This window comes from Copidosoma floridanum, unplaced genomic scaffold (assembly GCF_036245765.1).
Source record: "Copidosoma floridanum isolate Cflo_tuat_1 unplaced genomic scaffold, Cflo_Japanese_pri ptg000029l, whole genome shotgun sequence".
In the NCBI taxonomy this organism is placed as follows: domain Eukaryota; kingdom Metazoa; phylum Arthropoda; class Insecta; order Hymenoptera; family Encyrtidae; genus Copidosoma; species Copidosoma floridanum.
In genome coordinates this window covers 5,444,978-5,472,574 of record NW_028321906.1, presented here as the reverse complement: position 1 = coordinate 5,472,574, position 27,597 = coordinate 5,444,978, and the positions used below count along the sequence as shown (strand labels likewise).

The 27,597-nt window shown below is 41.3% G+C and overlaps 1 protein-coding gene across 1 annotated transcript in view; it reads left to right on the top strand.

The window, feature by feature from the left end:
- The first annotated feature begins 901 nt into the window (after positions 1 to 901).
- LOC106641796 (bicaudal D-related protein homolog) overlaps positions 902 to 27,597 on the top strand; it is a 37,733-nt gene continuing 11,037 nt past the window's right edge. Inside the window, exons 1-2 of the mRNA XM_014356319.2 lie at positions 902 to 1,907; positions 7,295 to 7,703. Of these exons, the coding sequence (XP_014211805.1) occupies positions 7,464 to 7,703 (240 nt within the window). The 5' untranslated portion in view covers positions 902 to 1,907; positions 7,295 to 7,463. The remainder of the gene's footprint in view (positions 1,908 to 7,294; positions 7,704 to 27,597) is intronic.

Genomic DNA, 27,597 nt, shown 5'->3' with positions numbered 1-27,597 from the left:
TTGCAAAGGAAAAAAAAAAAAAATCCGTTTTTTTTTCTTTCTCTCGATAATTACCATGTAGGTCATAAATAGCTTTGACGTTCGATACTGTGCGGGTGTATAATACCGCGCGACCCTTTGACTCCACAATAGCCGTGCACCGAGTGATCATTGCATCCCCCTTCTCTTTACTACTTAGTTGTTTTAAAAATTGTGTGATATTCGCGCACGGCAAACTGCAAATATATATATATGTGTGTACGTCTGCGAGGCAAGAGAGAGGGCAGAGAACCGGAACCAGAGATAGACCAGCCGCGCGCTGCACACACCACCTCCACAAAAGAGCGAAATACCTACAGTACCTATACATACACGTATGTATATATTGCTCCAAAAGCGTTGGTAAGTAAAGGTGCTCCTCCTCCTTCCCTCTTTTTTTTTTTTTTTTTTTTTTATACACGGTAGAGCGTTCCGTGAGTCATCGAGTGTTAAATACGTGAACGATTCCACGTAAAATCTCCTACAGAAACGTTTTCCATGGCTTTTCCACTCTGTCTTTCGTGAAGCACTTAACTTGGTATACATCAAGCCTTCGAGCTTAACTTTTATAAATTTATGACAAATAACAGGGTATTCAAGGCCATATTTAATTACATTTCATCAAACATTGTCGCACTCCCAAAGCCATCAGGTATATGTACCAAAAGAGGTTTAGAAAGAGAAAAAAGAAAAATTATTCAATCCTTTCAAAAAAAGCTCCATGGAAAGACTTTTCCGCGGAACCGCTCGTGCCAGGCGAAAGACAGAGAGAGCGTGTCTATATATTTCTTTTCTCCCCAGCTGCAGAGAGAGACTTGCGCTCTGGTGGCTCGGAGGTACAACACATACACCCGCGCCTCAGTACCTGGCCGGCCATCGTCGGCGCCGCACGTGCTCGATTATTCACACATCCATATTTCGGAGCACCGAGCCTTCCCTGTTTCGTTTCCCTCTAAAACACTAACTGTTTTTCTTTCTTTCACGACATTAATACATTGCAAACGCGGGTATACAAGTGTACAACCAAAAGAATAACACATAATGAATCGCGTCGATCGACCGCGCGCCTTTTACATAAATAATATGTGCAAAAACGGCAGTGCAGCGCATTGGAACGGTCGACGGACGGACGAACGGCAATAATAACAACGACATATTATAAAACGTGCTCGGTGCGCGAGAGTGAGTTTGATCCAGGAGTCACGAGCCTATATAAATATATAATACTATATACATTGTACGTAAAACATATAATATATGCAAATACAGTTTCGGAGTAGTCGAATGCAGGGAAAATAGAGGGAAAGGCGCACCCATATACCCGTGCGGTGGATCGTGGACTGTCCACTAATACACCCCCCGGTGCGGTCGTAGGGCCCAAGGAGAGTGTAACGTATGTACTTATAGGTGAAGGAAGGGCCCCCTGGTTAGGAGGTCCTTCGCCGGTGGGGTGCAAGACGGGATCGGCGGTAACGGTGGCCTTTTGGCGACGCCCGGCCAACTGGTGGCGCGGACTCGTGGCCGCCTCGTTACCCTGGCGCAGGAGCATCGGTTCTTTTCGGGCTCGGGTCGCGGGCTCGTCGTCCAAGGAGAAGAGGAAGAAGATGCAGCTGCCTCTGCTGTGCGAGCTCGTGAGGTACGACTGCCGCTTCGCTGGTGATTATCGGCTATTCTGACGGTACCGAGAGGCTCTTGAATGGTGTTGTTTTCCGCGCGTTTATAATATCGAGGGATCCAAGTGAGAGTGCAGTTTTTCATGCAGTGCGTACAGTACAACTCGGTGGATCGACGAGTGACAAAACGCGTGTGGTTCAAAAGCAACGCAAGTGCACTAGTTTTCCTCAATTGAACGGATCGTGTACGAGTTTCCGCGGAATTTAGGTACAGAGGTAAGTTCTGAGCGCGCTATCGGTATACCTTTTTTTTTGTTTGCGCGCGGGAGATCGAGTGGTCAATTAATTGTTTCCTCAAAGGAGATTACCTATACGTAATCGGTATTGTACACAAATTTACTACCGTGTCTTACATTTTTTTTTTTTTTTTTTTTGTTGGTAAAGTCTCACGCGCATTTTTGACGTGTACGTGTAGAGTGTGTGTATAAAATAAAAGCAGAGTCAATCCAAAGCCAGTGAATAAAATATACGATGACGAACCGGTTTATATGTTGCTCGGTTAAATATATCTGTTGCGTGAATTTCTCTCCTCTTAATTGATTATTATTATCTCCTTATTCCATATCGAGGAGACAATGGATCGATGCGAGTGTATAGCTTTCCCCCTCGTGTCGACGATTTACGATTTAAAATAAGTATTCACTACTTAGTTCCATCGTTATTTTTTTTTTTTTTTTTTTTTTTCATCGTTGACTTTGAATTGTCTATGAATACAACACGACGTGCGTCTGGATGGCATTGGTTGAGATAAAATTAAAACGACGTTGACCGCCGTTGAAACGTGTTTCGCGTCTCAAGTATAATATATTACATAATGAACACCGCTAATTGTTTCTCGGCCCCCAAACAATGCCGATACTTACCTATACATTATACCAACGCAAAACTCATTTACGAGCGTATAGGCAAATGTATATTTAAGTATGCCGTGATGTAAAATATGCGCACTGATAAGCGAGCACAGGTGTCCGGTAGAAATGATTCGTTATCTCTCCGATAATTTTCCACCAGAGCTATAGATAAGATTGCGTTTATACGTAGCAATTCATTGTATTCATATATTGGGTCGCTATTTTTACGAATATAATATACGAAAAACAAAAAGAAAAAAGGGTTCGTTAAACCAAGTTTAAAAGTAAACGCGAACTTTCGTCCTCGACGATGGTCGGATGGTATAGAGACACACGCGAACTGGTGGGTCAGATGTGTACTGATAGTTCGAGTCCCAGTGTCTGTGCTCTTCGTAGTGAACCGTGCAATACCAAAGGGCTAATTATAATATAATGACGCACACACAGCGCTATGGAATACTTATTAATAAAGTCCGTGAGTTTTTTTTTTTTTTTTTCTTTATATTTCGGCACAAGCTGCTGTCGAAACACATGAAGCTGTAACTGTAGCAGACAAATTCCAGCAGCGATACCGTCGAATAACAACTCGTACCTTGAGTATCCTTAAAACTATTTTACTGAATTAGAAAGGTACCTGGTTTTCTTTTAAGGGCACCCCAAGTAGAATTTCTTATTTGTTTGTCTGCTAGTTTCAGCTTCATTCGAAACACATCGTCCAAGCAATAATAACACACGAGAGCAAAGAAGAAAAAAAAAAAAAAAAAAAAAAAGGCGCGTGCCGCACGAAAATCTAGGCCGTATTGTAATTCAACCTGCGTAAAGCGGCTGTGCTTGACATACGCATCGGGGGAGAAAAAGAAAAAACAAAGAGCCGTGTGTACAAGAGCTCCGAGAAAAACAGCTGAGAGGAACGAAACTCCCGGGCAGCCGCGTTGAAAGGACCATTTGACGGGGCGAGGTGCCGTAAAAGTGGGCCGCGCGAAAAAAAAAAGGCCGGAATAGTTTACGGAGCGCAATAGTGTATGCTTAAAACAACTAAGTATGTATATGCATTAAAAAAATGAAAAAAGTGAGGGCGTAGGAAGCAAGAACGATCTGTTTTTTTGGACCGTGCATCGGCAGGAAGATCAATTATAGCCGGTCTGGCGCTTTATTCATTCGCGAATCGCTTTGCGAATGCTTTCTCGTGGAAATCTTTCTTTTTTTTTTTGCGTTGGGTTATTGCGTACACCCCACCTTTCCTTTCCGGATTTCAGTGCACAGTAAATGCACTTTTTTTTCGACACGCCAATCAGTTAATATCTTGCTTTATCATTTTCATCATCGTTGATACAATTAAAAAATCCATCCATCCCCTCGTTTGTGCACGTGTAAAACACTGCTTGAACAATATGTTTTTTTTTTTTTCCTCGCAAAGAGTGAGGGTCGAGAGAATTTTGTATACTCTGTTATTTTTTCGTAAAGTTTCACACCAAGTGTACGCGATTAATACGTACGATGAAGCAATATCGAACGAGATTGCCGCGACGATAATATTTTCATTTTCACGAATAAAGTTAATAGAATGATGTATATCTTTTTCGTACGGAGATAAGTCTAATGTATACGTAAAAGGAAAAAAAAAAGAAGAAAAAAAAAAGAAAATAAAGCATGAGTCATTCGTTTGCGCGGGTTACACATATTCAACATCGATAAGAAAAATGTGTAAGCAGTGTGCTGAAAGTAATGATATTCCTTTCACTTTTAGTTCTCAAACACCTGTGCGACATTCGTGTTATTGTTTCCCCCCCCCCACATAGCTTTTATCGAATCTGTACAACATCCAAGGGTGTAAAATCACGAAGAATGTGCGTTATATTCACATTGTATGGTACGTCGTCGATAATTTTTCCATTATTTATAAGCCGTGACGTGTTTTTTAACCAACTCTCGCGATATGTGTATATAATATGTACGGATACAATCCCACTTTTATTGGCACACGAGAGGACGTGACAATGAGAATAACGACAATACAGGTAGTGCACTCACGTGAAAAAGAAAAAAAAACAAAAGAGCAGCTGTAAGTGTGCAGAGAAGAGTCACGTGCAACCAAGATACCAACTTACTTTTACGTTAAAAGCGAAAGCTTATTGCATCGTTAAATGCATCAAAGGCCACACAGCCCAACCAACCGAACCCAACGAACCGATGCACAATCTATGTAGTATACGGTGATGTATTATTGAGTCTCGTGGGGTTCCGGTTGACACAGGTGGTGCACCCAACACTACACTCCGTTTTCCCCCCACCCATGGTACACACTTAGTACTTACACTCACCTTATTCTTGTTTTTTTTTTCCCCGTCATTGAACTTGCGCTTGCCCCCACGTAAGCAGCCTATATTATTGTATACGTGCCCAACTCTCACATGTACTTATGTACTTTTTACGCAACGAAATGTTTTACAAATAAAGTCAAAATGATTACGTGCGAGTTGGAAAAATTTCGTGAAAGAAAAAATAAAAAAAAATAAAAAAACAATGGTGCGACCGAAGGAGGAGTACTAGTAAAAAAAACAAGAGTCGCGGCAGTCGTCGCGTCGCGAAAAAAGCACTTGGTCGACCTTATCCGTACGTAAATGTCGTATATACATATGCCCATCCCCGCATAAGTACACGCTCAGACGACACGCACAGCGAAAGAGATATAGAGAGGGGGTCGATGTATGTGGGGGAGTAGCTTCCCCATACGTATGTGTACGAGTGTCCGCGTAATCGCATAAATAGGCCGTTAGCCCCGCTGGGGCTGTTTGTTTATGCTGCACTTACCTAGTTGGTACGAGAAAACAAAAAAAAAACCCTCTTCGAACTTTCGGTTTTGGACTTTTTTGTTTTTGAAAGTTCAGGGTTTTTTTTCTCTTTTTACTGATAAAGTTGTTTTTATCGCTACCCTTGACACTTATCTAGATGCCTCGTACAAAAAAAAAAAACCATTTAGATCTGTGAATGGACTTTGGTAGTTTGGTTTGTGTCGCGTTTGAAAACGTTTATAGTTTTTTCCTGCCTTGGGGCGTTTTTCGTGACATTTGGCCGTTTACACAATAGCCGTAGTTACCCTATACTTCCATCTCTCCAAAAAATATCCCCAGTGGCAAAATGGCACTTTTGTGACGAAAACTAAGTACTTTCTTCTTTTTTTTTTTTTTTTTTTTTTTTTTTTTTTTTTTTTTTAATTTCATTACACGTCGCGATTGCTATTCAACAGACTTTTATTTTATCTCCGTCTATGATATAAAGTATAATACATGCCTGTAAAAGTGTGAACGTTGATCGAAAAAATGACTCTGTTTCGTCAGTGCTATGAATAATACCTAATATTATCATCTTGGGATACCTGTATATATGGATGGCGAAACAATGCGATTAAAACATTACGTATTTTAAAAAACATTTATAACTTATTGCTGACATATTAAGCTACCTCTTTTGTTTTATAAGAAAATAATTGTTTTTGCATTAGGTTTCATGCAACTTTTTACACAACCCATTTTGGAAAATATAACAATAAGCATATACTTATTTTTGGGTCAACTAACTTTTCAGAGGGACAACAACATACATATATATACAGATTACTTTTAGATATAGAGATACGATTCAAGGTATAAAATTTGATTAATTGTATACTTATACACGCGTCGGTGCGAGATAAAAATCACTCGCAAGCTTCTCTGTGTATTTTTTTTTTTTTTTTTTTCATAAGCAGTAAGTGTTTTTCCGTGGAAGTGTAAAAATTTGTACGAGACAAAAGGCAATTTAACCTTTTCTCCCCTTTGGGTAGTGTTTTTTGACGTCACCAAACAAAACCTCACTCTCTCACCACGCGCGAGAGGGAAAAAAAAAAGTACTTACGCGATTGTCGAAGGTCTCGCGCAACACAGGTGTACATACACATATATAAAACATATAGAGGAGAGGATTTTCCACTCTGTACCGCATCACCGAGGAGCTATAAGAGAAGAGAAGAAAAATAAGAGTCTTTGAATAATTGCATTTGGGTATTTAGCGGAGGCCTCACTCCTCCTACTATCCTACATATATATAGTCCGCGTGCAATTTTATCGTGCTCACGATTCGCATACGATGCGCGCACACGTGACCGGGGGATTATCATTGTGCAACGAGGCGAACAAAAAAAAAAAAAAGAAGTACATACATATACCCGTACTTATACCACTTGTACGTATACATTGCTACTTAAATTAAAGGCACTTAACTTCCCTCTCCCCCCTCTTTTTATATTTTGAAACTCCTTTGGTTAAGTATAGTTGGGCACGTGATCGATCGACCGTTGGCTCATTATATAGGTGTACCCATGTATTACGGATCTCCGATGGTACTATAAGTACGCGCTCGGGAGAAGAAGGGAGAATCCTTGTTTGTGTCACACTTTTTGCGCAACCCAAATAAAAAGAGTTTTGGGTCGTCTTTCGCGGTGTGGAAATTACAGGGTTCATCCGTGACTCCTCTTTTCTTTTTTCTCGAGCAATTGTCTCTCCCTCTATAGTATAGTACAAAACAGCCCATTTTCACTGCGCAGAACGACCCTCTTATGTTTCTTTTCAAGGGGACCGATTGAAGCCAACATTTATTGGCCCCAACAACCCCACTCTCCCGGGCGCGCTCGTATACAAAAGACAAAAAAAGGCCAGCAGTTGTACATCAATCACATCTGTGTACCTCTTGACACACGTTTTCTTTGTTTTTCAGGCTATAGCCTCCCCCAGCTTCGAGTCTTTGGTGAGCCGCACATGGCGGGTCGTCATGCCGAGCCGCGTCCGCCACAGGGCGCGCCGAAGACGATCCCGCAACCGATCTCTTGAGCCGCGCAGCCCGCGGATCGGGTAGATACACACACACACCTAGAGAGCCGAGGAGGATGCTGCCGCGCAAGGAGGGCCATTACGAGCCGTACGCGCTCGAGGACATGATATCGAGCCTGCAGACCCGGGGCAATGCTTCGCTCGAGGACCTCAGCGAGGATCCCGGGGAGTTGCTTAGGCAGCGGGAGCGCGACCTCGTGCTCGCGGCCGAGCTCGGCAAGGCCCTGCTCGAGAGGAACCAGGAGCTCACCAAGCAAAGCGAGGCGCTCGCCGAGAACTACGCGGCCAAGATCGAGGTGGGTGGCTTTTCCGTCGCGTGTGTGTATATGTACTTCATGTCGTTGCTCCCCTTTTTGCTTCGTCCGCGGGTTTATTTGTGTCTTTGTGGCGCCAACGGATGGAGTAGAAAAACTCTCGCTGCCGATGTGCCTTGTCGATCGTTGCGTACACGGCATGTCCGATCACGTGTCTCCTTTGTGCTTCAGAATATAGGTATACTTGACTAGAAATTTTGTCGCTAAATGAAACACGAGTACAAAGTAATACACTTTGTTTTTGCTCCTCGTGTCCTGTATATTATATACATGTATGACACTCGCTTGCTCGAGGCAAAGAGAGATCGCTAAAACAAGTAAATTTAGTAACATAAAGCGGGTACCTGTATAGCATATATACTAGTTCATTATCTAATTGCAGTTACGAAGCGCGGTATTGTAAAAGTGAAAACTTTTTTTTTTTTTTTTTTTTTTTTTGCCAAAGAGCGTCCAATTGTACAAACAAGTGTATATACTATATAATATGATTCGGCGTTCCTCGGGCGTTGCGAAAAGTTGGCCGGTACCTTGATGCGATGTTAATTAAAAGCTCGTTAGAGAACACGACTGTATAGATTCGATATGTCAATGGGGCTCGAGCGTGCGTGTATATACTTACACGTGTGACGCAAGGTGTAAAAAACGATGTGAACAAACTACCTCGTGCAGGTACGCGCGTTTCAGAATTATCCAAAAAGAAGGAGGGAATATGCCACCGATAACGTTGTTTCATCATATGCAAACAAACAATATTTGTCTTTTTTCTTTTTTTTTTCTTTTTTTTGCAAAATCTTAAACACATATATGTCACAATATGTACATCCTTCATATTAAATGCGCGAAATTGCGTGCTCAATGGCTTTAAACGTTATTATATACGATTATGCTCGGCCGAGTTTATGCAATCTCGTTAAACACAAAACCGCGAGTACACACCAATAGACTAAGGGTAACATTTCGCGCGCAAAAAAAAAAAAAAAAAAAAAAAAAAATGAGCTTCTTACGCAGGTCTGTGTGTGCTCTCTCGCCAAAGCCGATCGACGAGGAGGAATCTTAAGCCGCGCAGCCTAACCGAAGTACACACAGCATATACTTACCTCGGGTGTTCAGTGCAAAGAGATCATACACGCTTGTCGTACACCTCTACACACCGTGTCAATAAGACGCTCTTTTCGCGGCAGCTTACTTATCGAGTACTTACTTGTTTGGGTATATACACTTTACGAAAATCCTCCACGGGAGCGCGAAAAAAACGAAACGCAACGCCTACATCGAGGCTACAAATGTATTTTATTATGCTTACTTTATATATATATATGTGCATACTGCAGTAGCGATCGATGAAAGCGGCAAATTGTACGCTCGCGGCTGTACTTACTTGCGATTGTCTGGCTTATAGGTGTATAAGAATTATAATCCATAGGGTATGAGCCAAAAGCTCTGCACGTGTGGCTACTTTTCTCCACTATATATGTAGAAACACCAAAGTACATGATATAGGAGAGTCCTCTATACATGGAGTTGTCGATCGCGTGTTATCTCTTTTTCCGCGTGCCAACTGCAGCATTTGTATGGTTTTTGCTCTTGTGTATTTTGCACCTGTACGTACGTACCTATATATGTCGAGAGCGTATAAATACATGTATACCCACACGTGGCAAAAGTATGATGTATATGCCTCTCGCGAGAGGAGAAAACCCAACTATTTCTAATCGGATAGGCCGAATCGCGCACACCCTCGTCGCCATGATTTTTATACACTTACATGTAGTACATCTATTTTCTTCGTAAGTCAAATTTTTTTTTTTTTTTTTTTTTTTTTCAGCGTGTAAAATACTCATCAATTTCAACTTGAATAGTCATCGAAAGTAATTACAGGTATCGAAGAATGAAGCAAATGGTACTAGATGGCGAACTTGTACTTTTCACCATTCGATATACGATTATTCAATTATTTTTTTTTTTTTTTTTCCAATAACCATAGCAACTTACTGTATATAGTACACTTGCAAGTAGAAAAGAAAATGATGACCTCGAACAAGGGAGAAAAACCACCCTGTATCTATAACTATGTACTGCAAAAAAAAAAAAAAGAAAGAAAAAAAACTATCGTACTCTTTCACCTGCGTATTTTATTCAAGCCGTAAATACACGTAACAACGCAGGAAGGTGTCTCGGGTACACACACGAAAAAAACCGGAGAATCGCCTCGCCACCCCAAAGAGCACCGAAGCGCAGAGCTCGCTCCTTGCGTGTCCTCGAAAGGAAAAGGCCCGAAAAAAAAAAAAAAAAAAAAAAAAAAAAAAAAAAAAAAAAAAACTGCGCAAATCCACGCGTAATTAATGTAACTCGGTGTACGCGGCCAATAACGTTACATCCACGTAGACCTCGCGCGCTATCTCAACTCGCGCCAGCCGAGGTAGAGAGAGAGCCAAGTATATAGGTATAGAGCGAGGAGGAGGAAGGAGTCACGAAAGCGTGGAAATAAGCCACTTACTTAGGCAATATCAGATCTGTATGTGTATGTCTGTGTGTGTATGTATATACGTGTGCGCGAGGCCAATTTTCCTTCTCCCGTCTTTTTTTTTTTTTTTTTATATGTACAACCGTATGTACCTATAGCCTTTAGAGTCCTATCACCATCATGGCCCGCCGTAACAATGCCCGGCACCACGCTTCGCGGATATGTGCCTTCTTTTATATATATTATATACACACATGCACTGACATATATATTATATGTATCCTCCTTGCATGTCTACTACGGCGATTCATACCATTTCGTCCTGAATTTTGAGCCTTAAATGGCTCCTTGAGTCTACCTATATATACACTGCCATGATCTCAATACTCGTCCTCTCTTTCTCTCTCTTTTTTTTCTTTTCTTTTTTTTTTTAGAAGAAGAATCGATGCGTTTGCCGATATACTTCTTAACTCACACATATAATATTTTAGTATGGTTTCTAGATGAGTTGGGTGAAAAAAAAAAAAAAAACATATGGATAATCCGTTCCATACAGGAGCCTAGTCTCTCATCACGCACAGTTTTTGCAATTGAGGAAAGTGCATGTGTATGTACGAGGAATATATACCAAGTGCGACGTTTTTTTTTTTCATGCCTCGCGAAGATTATCCAGTTGTTACAACACGAAGGAGAGAGCATACACATATACGTTCTTAGACATAGAGCAGGACAAAGAGCTTTCCACAACACTTCCTACGACTGCACGTTATTATGGTTGCTATACTTGTTTGTCTTTGCGTACACATGCCTACGAAAATGTGATTTTTTTTTTTTTCTTCTTCTTATTCTTTGTTTGCACAACAAATAACCGGTGAGAGAGAAAATTGCTACGTTAGTATAAGGGGGGAAGAAAAAACTGTAGCTTCCCAACTAAAACATGATTACCTTTGACTTACTGTTTTATTTATTTATTAATTTTTTTTTTTTTTTTTTTTTTGTGATAAGAGTTGAGTTGAAATAATTATCCAAAAACATGAAAACTTCAATCAAATATATAATAATTGTTCAAGTTGGCAAATGTACTTTTCAAATCCCTCTTCAAAGCTACACTTCAAAGGAGTTTTTATTCACTTGACTTTTTATACACAAACCAACAGGTGTAATACACCAATATTATATTGACATTTAGCTTTACCTCTTTTTAATAATCAAATAAAAAGTCGAAAGAAATCTTACGGTATAACATCGGAACTTTGTTTAATTTTTCCTTTTTCTTCCAACACATTGCCGATCTCGCTTATTTCCTATACGCGGAAAAAGTGACACCGAAAAGAAAATTTAAAGGAAAAAAAAATGGAGACGGTGATAATGCACACGTGTAGTGTCATCATTCCCCATAAGAAGTTGTGCACCTTGTGAAAGATTCGCTATACACACGGACGTGCCCACAGAAAGCGTGATTTAATCAATATAGATTTTGCCCTACAGGTGCGTCGTCCAGAATTATAAATCCTTAAAAAAAAAAAAGCGTAAGTATTCTTGGAGCGTTTTTCACAGTAACTGCCTTTTGTTTGCGATAGCGAAGCAAAATTTTCTTTTCTTTTCACGCTCTGATGCGGAATCTCGTTGATGGACATTGCAATAATAATAGAGGAAAAGCGCGCAGTCGCGGAGCTTATGCACGGGTATACACATACACAACCGAAAAACCGCGCAGTGGAAGCGGTAAAGTTAATTTTCCGATAACTCGACGAGTACTGATAAAACTTTCCCTCTCGGTGTACATATACGTGTAAAAAAAAGGATGCGCGTCACGAGGAAAATCGGCTCGGTCTTACAGTATCGGCGGAATCGGGAAAAGAAAAAGAGGCCGCGGTTCCGTACGATCGAAACCTATTGCAAGGCGTTGCGATCGACTGAATCACGCTGCGCTGGTAAACTTACGTAAACATTTCGTTTTTAACAGCGGTGGACTCATTGCAGAGAGAAGAGATAAAAAAAAACCTTCCAAGTGCCGACCAACACAAGGAGTCGCGGGTGTTTATTATATACATTATACGTGTTGTAGAAATAATAATAATAACAACAACGTCAAGTTAACGGGGAAATCAATTTTAATAATAATGAATTATAATCACGTAATTCGATCTCCTTTCAAACGTGTGTGTATACGTATGTGTCACGTGTTCTTATAGAATAAGCGGGAGCCAAACAAAAGGAAAGAAAACACTAAATATTGACGGAAATTTTCTTCGAAAGCCAATTATTGGTGTATTGTAAGGACACAGAGGGAGGATGCAGGAGCCAATGGTAAATAAGTTCCGGAATCGTTGGACTTGCGTAATTTATTGTTACAGCGAGTGCTTGAAAGAGAAAAAAATGGTAACATAGATATAGTTAAAATCGGGAGGGGAGGGAGGGATATAGTTCATTCCGCACACTTGGTGCTTTTAATTGGATGATTAGGTAACGTTCCTTTGTCGACCTTTGACGAAACTAAAATGAAATGCATACTTATGGCAAAAGTATCAGTGGAAAAAGTTGAGCGGGTACTTTGGGAAAAGTTGACGAACACCCCCTAATCTCTACTTTTAATCGATTACTTCCCTCTATTACACACACGCGCTTTCAAAAGCACGACTCGAGGCTGTATAATACGCGCTGAAAAAGTGATGGACGCGATGCGTGTCGTCATCACCGCCGTAGGATACCTCTCCGCTAGCCGATACGTAACTTTGTTGCTTAGATTTCGAAACATCGATGCACTTACCTGATAATAAACAACACCTACCTATACCTACGTTGCGTCAACAACGAAAGCGGAGCAAAAACCACCAACCGAAGGAGCAACGCGGTATTATTGTTATTACACTATAGGTTTCAAGTTCGCGAAACATTATATACTCTACATATACAACTGAGTTGCGTAACCGATTAGATCCGCGCGATGTATCGGTTAATTGCCGGATCAATCGTTTCATCAACGAGTACGAGTTTAAATAAAAAGAAAAAAGTATATACCCAATCTTTAAAACTTTGTACAAATGGAAGTTAAAATGGTTGTCTTTATGTACAACGCTATAAAAAAATTAGTCGCGCGGGGGGGGGGGGGGAGCAAACGCCCATTAAAGCGAAGTGCATATTCATTAGCGTATATAACTTCCTGCATCGGTTACGTGTATAACAGGTGAGAGCGCAGGAAAAAAAAAGAGGCGCATTATAGGAAACGTCACTGTATCCCATGCATCTCGTTCTATTTTCTCGACAGATTTTTCCCTGCTTCCGTTGTTGTTTTTATTTTAGGGAAAAGCTCAAAGGATCGGGTTAGTTGCAAGTGTAACATTACTTGCATTTACACGCGTGCCGGGCGCCTCGAGGAATGTAAGAGAGTATAATATACTTGTACCCACGAAGACACGTGAGCATTAGCCGCGAAAAGTAGCTCTCGCTCCAGTTTCGCGACCTTCGAAGACTTACAAACTGGCATGTATAGGTATACCTCTCTATACAAGATACAATAGATCCCTCTGATGCGTGCAGAGAAAAAATGAAAAAGGATGAGCTGCATCAGAGAGCTACGTGTGTGCACTATGTTATACATACATATGTGCATGTATATAGGTGGTATGGTGATGGTCATCAGGATCAAGAAGGAAGGAGGCTACCTGCAGCCGGCCACGCGGACCAACTCGTTATACTTACATGCAGCGGGGTATGCATCATCGTTCACCGCACAACTGTGTTGCTCGACGATAATTCCTTTTTTCTCCTGGATGCATCATTGTATACTCGAGTCGTGTGGATTCTTTTTTTTTTTTTTTATTTGGGCATACTATGCCGTTGCGCTCCACCTGTACTTAATTCTAAGCATCTTTGCGAACAAACGAGCGCTTAACAATATATACTTTTGTTTTTGATTTTTGAAGTCGGTATATATTATTGGTTGGCTTAATAGTTGCACTGCGTGTGGTGTCGTGCGTTTGTATCCATATAAATGAACGTACCTATATACCTAATATAGTGTATACAGAGAAAGACGCGCATGACGAGATAATTAGGCGAGCCGTTGCAACGAGGCTTTATAATACCAAAAACATATACTATCTGTAACGTTGCCGCGGTTTTGACTATACATGTTATGTACATGCTATTGTCATGGATCTGAAATTATGGCTTCAGCACTGTTATGTGGTGCGTATATATTATATACGGTATACCAGTAATAGATACAGTTGTGCGGTCTGTCTACCGTATGGGTACTCACGTTATTAGTACGTCGTATAGATTTGCATCTCTGGCGTTGCTCTTGAATCTTGCCTCGAGAATTTATTTGTGGATCCGTCGTAAGGACATAAGTATACCATCACTGCAGGTGATGTGCAAATGCTTCCTCACACGAAACGGCTCTTGTTTCATATGGGTTATCAGTGATACTCTCCCGTCACGCAAGATTGAGTTAATAGCGATACACAATAATCATCGATCCACCCCGGAAATAGTGCCAAAGTCGAATTTTCCGGGATTACCAATGGATTCAGGACCCAACGTATCAGCATTATGAAAGTTTGTGAAAACGGAAGTCCACGCTACACTTGCCAAATGACCGGAGAGCGCACAATTCCACTCGGATAATCCAATGTCCGTGAAGGAGCTGGAAGAAAAAGAAAAGGAAAATGAAAAAGAAAATCGTGGTGAGGAAAAGCGTTGCGAAACGCTTCCACCGATTCGCAAAGTATAGGCTCTCTGGGGCTGATTTCCCAACCAAAGCGAGAAAACTCGCGCCTATGCGTGCACACAATGCGCGATTATTCAACTTGGTTCCCGCGTCCGCTTACAAAAAAAAAAAAAAAAAAAAAAAAAAAAAAAAAAAAAAAAAGGGAGGTACCTTAAGTGAGTGCGGGGGAAAGGCAAATTAATCCGCCTCGTTGACTTGAAACCCCAAGCTCGTGCGCCTTGTTTTCACGCCGCGGAGAGAGTCGACGTTGCAGTGGAATCGGAAATTGCCACCCGGAAGCGCGGAAAATCTCGGCTAACGAGGACGACGCGGAGGTGAGATGGAGCACCGAGGAGCGTATCACCCCTACCGATGCTGGCTCAGATAATGCATAGTATATAACACCAAGAGATCGCGGGGAACAATGACTCCGGGTTACCGCCGCCAAGGTAATTTCGGAACGGGGTCGAGCTATTAATATGAAAATTTGCCGTCCGGTCGATCCTTTTTTCCATGCAGCCCCCCCTTTGCACACACAATGTATACACGCGCGTGTCGCACTTACCAACATTTCGGCGCACTTGGGTATACTTGATGGTGCACTTGCGCGCGTTACACCTGCCTCATTAGGTATATCGTTTTTTTTTTGTTCATTATTATCCGGCTTGGGAACATTTTTCAACACTCCACAGGTGCACGTTTGGTTTCCCCGCGCTAATGAATCGAGGTATACGTTTACTATCGGCGTCGCGGCTGTACATGGACGACCTTGATTATCGCGTGACTGCGCTTGGGGGAAAAATAAAATTTGACTTTGTAAAAAGAAAAAAAAAAAACCCCAAGAGTCAGAGATGACGTTTTATCGTGTAAATCTATCAAATTTAAATACAATCTTCTTGTTTTTGTGCGACTAATCTATTTTTTTTCTTTTTTCTTTTTTTTTTCTTTTCACTCGAGGTAGTAATATATAGCGTGTGAAATGATACGCGTGTACAAAGTACTGATTGAATTCGCGTCGCAATTAATGCTCCTAATGAGCCGAGCGGCGTCGGGCCAGTGCCTTCGCTTCGTTAGCGAAACTTTTTGAAACACCTTTTTTCTTCTTCATCTTCCTCGCGTATACCGTACGCGAGAGTTTTGTTGCGGTGTATAGTAAAAAAAAAAAAAAAAAAAAAGAAGAAAATACACCATACGCGTCGACTGTTCCACCTTTGTACAATGGACGAACTCTGACTAGTTGTAAAAAAAACTAAATGCCCCCAAAATGGCCCCTCTTTGGACCGAGCGCGAACAATAGAATTGAATAAATATTATTCTTCTGAACTATATCAGTCTACCACATTGGGATTTCTTTTTGCTCAAATTATATAATTCTCCCTACGGCATAAAAGTTGTATTTTTTTCTTTTTGCAGGTAAATCGATTCCCCCGCAAAATCATCAAGCGTATATGCATAGGATTACTCATAAAAGTCGCAATTGTTGTAGAGGAAAAAAATCGAGAAGTGAGAAGAAGAAAAAAAAAAGAAAAATGCCACTTTCCCACGGAAACCAACACAGTAGTTTCCGCGCACGGCGTGTTATATATGATGTATACTGTTAATCGCAGTAGGAGAGCCCGTGTGTATGTAACGTGGCTCGAGTACCACGCCTTTGGAAACGAAATCTCCATTGTCTCTGGCCACTGAAAAATGGGCACGCGTGATGTGCCGCTGGTTTTGTTGTTCGCCAGATCTCCATGTATCCACAGGTACACCATAATATTCACATGATTCTAGTGCTATGGTTGTTGTTCCCTCGTGTGCGAAACGTACATTACTTTTGCGGACAGTTGATGTTTAGGTACAGTAGAAAATAAAAAAACAGATTCAACGTGTGGTTGCAAAATTACCCAAGAGGTACTCTTTTTCTATGATTGGGATACTCCACCTGTAGGGGGTCGGCTGATGTTTTTTTTTTTTTTTTTTTCCAACAATGCAATAAACAGCAGAAATGCGATCACCACCTTGTTATTGCACGTATAGAGGATATTTATATACGTGCCTTCAATGGCTCTATAAAACGTAACTCAACACGAGACAAAGAGACACGAGGAATAGCGAGATCACCTCTCCTTATGCAACTTACTGCCTCTCCACCCTCTTTATTCATTCGAAGCTGCTTTTTTTTTCAAAGTTCACCGCACTGCACAAGTACCGGCTCGGTGGCGCTTTTGATTTCTTCTCACGTGCGTTACACGCACGCGACGGACGCGGGACTCCTCCTCTTCGTCTTCCTCATTACTGGTGACTCTCTCGCCCGTAATGCCCTGCACCTTTTATGCGCGTGTACGTACTCGGCTCTTTTGCGTACATTTTCTCTTTGTTCCTCCTTTCGCTGACGCCTTCCGCCCCCCACGACCTTATTTCACAAGATTTCTTCTTTTTTTACTTCGATAGGTACATATTACCAAAAAGTGCGAGGATATTTGCATAATTTTTTTTCTCGATTGATAAACGTTTGCCATCGATTTTTTTTTTTCTCATGCATTTCCTTTTAAATTAACTTGTTCCAGCACTGGTTGTTTTGCAGAGTATGTTGTATTCATTATAAAAGTACGCGGTGGACTTGGGAAAAGAAAAACAATAAATTATTGCCTTTCAATGCTGGTATACGATACCAATGCGATCATTTACAGAGACAATGTTGTACTAAATATTAGCTGCGAGAGCGATTTAGTGCATGCGTTATCTACTGGCAGGGTACATGTATATGTATATGTACCTACCCCTGCATATTACAGAGTAACGCACCGGACCATACAGAGGTCGTTTGAAATAATAATGTGTATATATACATACACACGCAAAACACCGATCGATATTTATTTATCATCCTCGTATCTCCGCATACGTAGCCTCGAGCGCAACATATTATACTCTGATCGATAATTCATATAGGCAACGAATACATAAATATGCAAATACATTATACAGATCATGACTAATCCTGTTTTTTTCCTCCCTGCAAAAGATAATTGATATTTACCCCCTTGTCGTCGCGTCAAATCTTTCCACTCTTTGTCGTTCTCCGCATTTCCCAGCACTGCACCTAACGGTTTTTTTTTTTCTTTTGCTCGCTTCCCCTCTAATTTGCCATAGTTGTCCCCGTATAATTACCCCCCCTTGATACTCGCAGCGCGTGTCAGCAGAGAGCTCCAGAAAGTCAAGTTTGCGCGAACCAACTTAACGGGTTCTTGCTCTCACCTCTTTTTTGAGCCGTGAACTGTCGTTGCTTCTTCCCTGTCCGTACACGGGGGACTCCCAAGTGCAGGAGAGCCAACAACTTTGATTACTCCCTTACAATCGAGAAGGCTCCCACCACACCGGAAGCTCCGAGGTTCCGCGGGACGGGGTTGATTTTGCCCCCAACAACGCAAACGATGGACCGCTTGATGGTTCGTTGGGTTTTTTTTTTTTTTTTTTTTTTTTTTTCATCCTCTGTGCGCTTATGAACTGTTTTTCTTTCTTTCTTTCTTTCCTTTGTGCATCGGAGCTGCCGGTGCATGTAACGATCGTACCGATGTATAGGGATCCTCGCTCTGTCTCCGGGAGTTGTTTCATCGCCTTTCTTCGACAATAACCGACTCCGTTGTATTTTATACAAGGTCATACACGAGGCCCTTTTTTTTTTGTTTGCTGTTGAAATAATGTTTACACTCTTCGATGAGAACCTCCGTTCTTGACTGCAGAAACGGTTACTTTTTTTTTTTTATTAGAAATAGAATTCACCCACTGGTCCACAGCTCGATTCCACCGGGTAATATTTTCAATACCCACAAAATCCACTCTAGGCGTTTTAATAAAGACCACCGATGTCTCCCGAAAAATCGCGTTTCCACGATCTCTGCCGATACACCTCTACTTTTACGCAATGACCGTCATTTTAATCCATCGAAGCGGGCTTGCCAAGCAAACGCAACAACAATGAGCAACTCGAGGGAGTTTAGACCATCGGTAATCGGCCTCCCTCCTTCTCCTTTCGTTGGGTAAACGCCGAGACCCCAAAGCCCCTGATTGATCTCGCAAAACGCGCTCTTAATTGAGTCACGGGTACCGCGAAAGGACAATCACCATACCTATATACATACACCCTTGGATGTTTGCGTCACTTTGTATTGTATATACACATCAAGTTGTCTTTCTTTGACGCGAAGGAGAAACATGGGAATAGAAAAGAGGAACGAACGGGTATACGTGCAGTGCGTCGATCCCTGACTCATCTGTCGCGTCACTCTTTGAGATTCCACAGTCGTTTCGTGCCAACAGCGAGAGGTGAAGAAAGAGGGGCAAAAAAAAAAAAAAAAAGACAAAAGAGCCAAAATGTGTGTCTCTCAAGGTACAAACCTATACACATATTTGACGCGGCCTCGCGCAAAATGGGCCCCCTCAAGGAGAGGTTGCGCAACTGGGCTAAGAGATGTATAAATGTCTCTGCCGTGGCGCGGGGAGATCGGATCGGAGGTGGAACACGGGCTAAACGGGGTCGATCGTCGATGATGGGAAATCGAGTGGAGACCCATGGCTTTGGAAATGTATGTATATATATACGGTTAATTGGACCCTGTTGGCCGAGGACAAAGCCTTTATTTTGTTTTGTCAAGTCAAGGAGGGGTTGCTTTGTCGCTTTCGAGGGTCCGAGGTGCATGCATGTGGGAGAAAAAGGTTGGGCCCGTTGTGCACGTACATCACACAATGGGGCCACTATAATCGATATACGCTTTGTTTGGGCCCCGAATTGAAAATTACCATATTTGTAAGTCATATTAATGTTACAAAAATGTTTCTTTCACTCGGAAGGATATAACTCCGTGGCTTGATGTACGTTGCACCTGTACCAACAAAATGGCAACAATAAGGTATACCCGCTCAATGTTAATTATCAAGCCAAGTGTGTATTCAAAGCTAAACCATACCAATATAGCCAAAGCTGATAGAGATTCAATTACATCCTCGTTAAACGATACACAGATGCACACGTACATTGACGCTGAAAAAAAAAAAACTTTCGATGCCGAGGCAAGATAATAATAATAATAATAATAATAATAATAATAATAATAATAATAATAATACCCCAATCGTGCATGAAAATCTGCCTTTCGCTGTACATCTCGCGCAACCGGTACTTTTCTCTCTCTTTGCTTGGTATACTCTCTAAATCGTCGCTCGTCAATGCTCCTCCATTGGTTCCCCGCTTCCGATGTTCGTATACAACACGGCAACAGATATATACTTATGGCAGTGCAAGTGATTCGTACGGGCAAATCACCGGCTCGCTGGACTGCATAACATTAATTATACTCACTTACATAGTTTCCCAAGGCTTACACTGACTGATGGTGTGCCTACATTACCCCGGGGAAAGTGCAATCGAGCTGCACATTTTTCTCTCCCTCCGCGTTGTTCCACTTGCATTTTGTTCTTTGTCGTCCAAGAATTATCTTTTTTCTTCCTTTCGTTTGTTTCATCATCATCGCGGTGAAACAGTTATCAACGCGGGGTCGACGGTTCGGCAGCGTTTTTCTCTCCCTCCAAATTGCAGCCGCGGGTTGCCGAACCGTTGCCGCGCTTCTCGCGCGTAAACAGCCGTACCGTTTTAAACGACCGGGGCCGTTTTACCTCGGAAAATACGAGCGGAACGTTGGCCTTTTTTTTTTTTTTTTTCTTGAAAATAGAAAAAAAAAAAAAAAAAGGAGTGAGCATTTAAAGGGACGAGAGCAAACAAAAGAAAACTACTCACCTGTACACTTCCGGAGAGTTCAAAGCCGCACCTGGGATCGATGTCCATCGGTACAACGTAACGTCACCTGCAACCGGCAATCGGGTGTCCCGCGTGTATATTGTTTTCTGCGAATGTGAAAGTCCAAAAAGTGAGTGGATGGGTTTCGAGGGATATAAAAAAAAAGGAAAAAAAAAAAAAAAAAAAAACAAAGTTATGCGGCGAGCAAAAGGAAATGCAGGTATGATTAGATGCGCGACGTTGACGACGGCCAATCCGTTTGGATGCGTTTCGCTGCGAGCGACTCGGTTACGGAGTGACGTTACGAACAGGACTCTTTGTTGTACGTATAATGTTTTAAGCGCCAAAGTACATAATGTATACAATTTTATGTTTGAGAAAGTTTGCTCCTTGAAAAAAAAAAAAAAAAAAAAATCATCGTTGTGGACGTTACTATGTTAGTAGACGAGGAACATGAGAGAGACTACGGTGATTTTATTATACTTGCCGCGCTGCACCGACTCTGTTAGTTGTACTTGCAGCACTTATTACTCGGCGAAGGGATTTGTTGACGAGTAGGTGCTAATGAAGCTATGGTATTTCGATTTTTTTTTCTCTTTAAAAAAGTGTCGGGTAAATTTGTTAAAGCTTCCACAGCAAACTATACGTGTTCAGTAGCAGTGTACTTATTGTATACAATTTTCAACTTCTAACAACCTGGACGTACCAGTCAACACAGCTATAATATTTCTTTCCGTCTCCACACCCACACACGTGTGCGTACGATACCTATACTTGTGGGTACTTACGTGTGTCATTTTGGTTTTTCACATCGGTGCAAAAGGTACGATTATTTATGTCCTATACCTGCAATCTTCTCCACCACATCAGTCGTTCCCCGTGACTTTATTGATTAAATTACACGCGTGTGTAGTAAAGTCGATAATATATATATACATATATAAGACTCAACTCGATTCTCGATCTGTACTCACAAAATGCTGCTGTGTACAATTTACGTCCGTATAATATCATAGTCGCGATCACACTGTGCATAAATTTAAGTCCTTTGGTCTCTCGCACGAGATGAGTATCGGTAAATCGGTATAGTTGATTTGATTGTATGTATACGGTTGAGGCGGTTATTCGAATGAAAACGTGTACAGGTTGTAAGGAAAGTTGGAAACTGAAGGAGGAATGTAGTTTCTTTCTTTCTTTTTTTTTTTTTTTTTTTTTTTTTAACTTGCAGTAATAAAACAAACGATTGATCAATACAGAGGATAGTTAAAAAGTGGGCGTTTTCAGAGATTTTAGTATAATAATATACCGTTATTGCAGCGTATTTCACTCTCATTTGTAGTAACTTTCTACGATCCGGAGCAATTGTGTACCTACCGATGTACGTTGCAACAGTTTATAAATAAAACATCGCCGAGTTTTCCCGTGCGCCCGTGTTGTTGTATACATTTGTTGTGTGAGAACGAATGAAAGAATAAAAGGGAAAAAAATCGATACGAAAGTAGGAGATGCAGATGACGAGGATGATATAGCGTCGGAGGAATAATGAAGGCGGTATTAACCCACATTCGCACGGCAATTCCAGACGCGTTGTTGTAATTGTGTTCGGTTTTCTCGAAGAAGCGAATGGCCGCCACCCGATGCCAGTGAGATTTCTCCGACTGGGGTTTTTTCTTCTTCTTTCAAATCGGCTTTCCTCGTCATCGCGGGGCGATCGATGAAGCTGCAACTATAACATACAATTTCGGTCCGAGACCCTCCGTCATAGGGAAATAAGCATAGGTACTTATACCCGCGCACTTGGGCTGTTACGCCAATGAAAATGCCCCCGATGCTTCGATCGGACTCTTCATCCGATTGTCGATAGCAATGATTAATTTAGCGTGTAACAAGCTCTTTTCAACCCGAAAACTGCTGCAACTGAATAATAAATATAAAAATGTCACAGTCAGTCAATTGTGTACATTTTTTTTTCTTCCAAATCTATTTTCCGTATATCAATATTCCCTCTATATATGAGGAGCTGTGCATGAGCATACATTAATTGGTTTATTTTCGCGAGCAACTTGATAAGGTCGCGCGATCCTCCCGCGTCCTCTGCACTACATATATTTACAAACGTTTTTCCCAGAAATTCGTTTTTAATCGTGTTCCGTATAATATACTGTTAAACGCCGCTGACCTCGATGTGATTTATATGTATACACGAGGTATATACAACGTATCATTATCGCGTAACAAGGGCCCTTCTCTCGCGCGCTGTTCGCAGCTCTGATTTTTCGCACTTGGATAACCACCGGAAAACAAATCGCTCCCGCCAACTCCCCGACGGTGTAAGTATATCGCAATAATACCTTGCATCGTGTACTTACTTTTCGCAACAACTTATACAAGTATATATAGAGCGTTGGGCTTTGAAGTTTTTTTTTTTTTTTTTCTAATTAACAATTTAGCGATACAGCGAATAGAAATAATCCACCAGTCCGATTGCTCGAACAAAGAGAAAGACAATACAAAAAAAGGGGGGGGGGTAGCTGGAGGGGGTGACAGGTGTGTACACTCATTACGCCTAATGTATAACGCGTGGGTAAGTAAGTACCCGGTGGTGGTGTTTTCACCGCCGCGGAAAGCTTGAGTTATCGAACCGTATACCTACATATGTATATATATAGGAGCCTCGTAAACACATAGGTATAGACGCGCGCGCCCGAGCCTTACGGCCTTGGTTACCCTGGTTACTCCATCGACCGATTGCTCGCCTTGTGCATATACATATATAGGTTATAGGCATTGGTGTATAATTATGTAAATATGATATACAATATATACCTATAGACACAATTTATGTTGTTATACTTGATGCTACTGTTACTTCTACTTGGGTGCTATTGAGGTTACGAAAAATAATAGTTTGGCCGCTGAAACGTTAGATGTTACACATAATTATAATAAGACAATATGGGTAAGGCTGACGTTAGGTATTACGTAAAATTTTCAATCGTGATGGCGACGGAGTTTGACTGGTTTGTGTATAGGCTTCACTTGAATTTTATTAAATCAATCGTTTTTCTTTTGTCTGGCGAATTTTTTTATTTTTTCATAATACAACGCACGCAACAAAGCTCGCCCGGCGATTAAAACGAATTTTTTTTTTTTTTTTTCATGCCCATCATCAATCATGTCCGCGAAAAACAAGTAGAAATCGCAAGTGATTAAATTTCATTTTTCAAAACCCACTTGATTATCTCTCTCTGTATCCCATTGCGTAATTACCCCACATTGCAATCCATTAAAATTTTCTCCAATACGATTCCAAAGTAAACTCGGACGCGCGGTATTAATAATCCATTTCATTACTATGTAGTATACACAGGTACCTATATGGGTATATATGTATTTTACTAGATACACAAAGAGTGAAAGTATTATATTCTCAAGTGTACGTATAACACGCATATATGTATATACATCCACCCCACAATATATGTATACATAAATACGGTAACCAGATATTAGATTGCCGCGATATAGCGAAAAAGCTGCACGCCTTGGAACAACCAACTGATCACTCTCAATGTGTTTTGTTTCATTTGATTTTCTTTTACCGCCAATCCACATACGTGTATTCACAGTACATAGGTACCGGCTCTCTTATCGATAAATGCCCCTTCGTTTGCGCGCGCGTATACGTGTGCACGTAACGTACAATGTATAGGTATCGTAGATGGGGTTCAGGCGCTGATTACAGGTGGAAAAAAGAAAATTCTTTGTTCGGTTGGTCCGTTCTTTGTAGATATTACCTTTATTAGTTAAAATCGTTGTTAACTTGTCTTTTTGTAAATAATATACATACATACACACCTGTATCGATTACCATGTACGATTTATATACATATAACTGTAAAAATTTGAGACGAACAGACATTTTAATACGTGAGATCGGTATACGCGTTTCAGGACCCACGCGTAAGTTGCGTGCTTATCGTGCATCCGTGCATTGTTCCCTCGTGCCGAGGACCAACCCACATGCATATATATACGACCTGAAACACTGTTATATATACATACTGCGGCACTGCAGTGCACCGGAAAACGCCACCACCGTCCGTCAGCAAATAATACACCCTCACGCCGCGGTATATATACATCAGGTACCTCGAGGTACCGCAGCTCGTACGATGCACTTGTATTATATACACCCCCGCGATTGTGCTTCCAGTTATTTTCCTGTAACCGTTGATCAGAAAAGGTACCCACTTACACACCACAAGCCAATCCAGCACTTTTTGAGGAACCTAAGAAAAATAGCTCATGGATGTGTATACTTAATTTTTTGTTTCCTTGTCTCCCCCGCGCCATGCCCCTTCATCTGAAAAATCCTTATTTTCGCGAACCGTTACACATATATGTCGTATATTACCAGTGGATTCCCCAAGCCGCGAGATCAAGCCAATATTACAATCGTCGTCGATGAAGCTCCGTGATGTACCGCGCGCGAGACATATATGTAGCGATATCTGACAAACGTGACGTAAGCTCACAAAGAGCATGAGGATTTATACGTATACCCAAGACTCCCAGGCTCTCGTTTCGTTAACGGCGAGGGGCATATGTATATATAGGTATACAACCCATTATTATATATTGTTATTATCATTGTAATGTACACGTATATTACAGAGGAAGCCAGGAGGAACAGCAGCAGCTCTGTATCCTTAAGAGTACATATACATATATAAGTATACAGCTGTCGTAGGCGACGGTGGTCACGACCGGTTCTTCCATATATACCTCACTCTCTCTCTCTCAGGGTCTTTCCTTTGTCCGGTGAGACTCTCCTCCTTCACCTTTTCGTGGGGCTGTACACACCACAACAGCCATGGCCATACCTATACATCATAAGTCAACTATACCTATACCTATTCTCGCTTTCACCTTCAATACCTATAAGTACTTAACTATCTTACCGCGCGAATGCAGCGTGATATACATTATTAAGTATATCATGCATGCAACGTTTGGATAATATGCCGTGCGCACGTGTGCTCTCCGAATCTTACCCGCAGCATCCGTGCAAAAATCCACGATATGATTCATATACCTATGTGGGGTATATTGTTTGTTGGTATCCATATTTATACGTGTCCATAATTATATTTATAGGTTCCCTAAATCCACATATATCCCTACACCTATAAGCATACTTTTATATATATATATATCGTGAAACGCTGTTTAGCGCGTCTCCATATATTATAATGTATATAGGAATGTCCCTCGTTCCACTATACACGCGCTTATTCCGCAACAGTCACACTCTCATCGTCATCGGACGGATTTTCCTTTGTTTCTCCTTTTCTTCTTCGCTTTCCCCTCGCACATATGCGTATACAACTGCATAATAACACACTTTTCACGGGTATACTTATATACGTATACGTACGTGTACTCCTTTTCGCAATTTTCGCAGGAATAGCTCCCGTTCCTCGTACATATATATATCCAGGGGATTCCCCGAGTCTCGGATGCACCGGAACAGCGAATCGCTATTGTCTACCACGGCAGACATGTACCCAACGTGTTGTAGTTCCACGCATATGCCCTAAAAAGACCTGCACTGTAAAAACTTTGCCATCGTATAAGTACCAAGATGCTTCCGCATTACGCATCATTATACCCTCACACGTGATGCATATAATTATAATACAGTATAACATTTGCAATAGAGGAATTTCATTGTTGCTGGTACATATATAAATATATACGTGTATGACGCACAGACTCCGTTGTGCGTTTTCCCCAGCTTCTGCGAGGAAATCGTCATTGTTTTGCATACCACATGAATACGTTATTTGCACATGTACAACACAAATATAGAGTCTCGGTGTGCACAAAAATTACGTAATGGCTGCAAGGTGTATACAAGCAGGGGGTTTATAATACAATATAAATCCTTTTTCTCCAAGTACCTATAAACCATGCGAATAAGTAGGTATTATCCGAGATCGAGCGTTGATGTTTGATTTGAGTGAATTTGAGGAAGTACGTATGTACGTTTCACGCGAATCGATACATCATAATATTCGTAGGTATCCCGGTAATCTATACTGGGTATGAATATCATGTAAATGCTCCATTTATTTTCTTTTTTTTTTTTTGTTTCTTGCATAACAGTAATGACGAGTATGGAGAAATCGATAAACTTTTCCAACTGATTTTTGACGCGTTTACACGAATTTCCTGTACTTTTATACTTCCCCTTTTCCCTCCTGCACTTATACCGACGCATAAAACGTAACGATATACATGATATTATGGTCGCTCGTTGCGCAAGCCAATAACAATAAAAAAGAAAAGGAAAAGAAAAAAGTCTCCTCCAGTTTCGTTCTTCTTTCGGCATTGTTTCGTCGCGATCGTCTCCGCGCCACCTGTTATTTACAATCGGCGCGTCTAAAGTTTCTCGCGCGAAGTTATAATATATATGCATGTATACAACACGAACGGCAAAAAAAAGGCGTGCAACCCGATACTGCGCTATGGCGATAAGCGATTATCGTCCCCGCGCTAACTGTTCCCGAAGCTATGATGTATATAGACACAACAAATCGCGGGGGGGTGTATCGTATAGATCTGAATTTTCCAGACGAGAAAATCTCAGGCTCGATCGCCGATACGATCATCGGCTGTTAGATATATTTGCCGTTGCGCTTCGATTGACTTTTCGGTTCTCCCTTCACGACCCTTTTGTTTGTAAATGTATACTTTGTTGTACCGTTACGGCAACGCGGGAATTTGTCTTTTTTTTTTTTTCTATCACTCGCGCGTCGTGACCTACTATATGTACTTATCGTCACTGAGGACGAGAAGAACAAAGAGGAAAATAGGGTAGAAGTCGCGAAAAGAGCGTACCTAATTCTTTTTT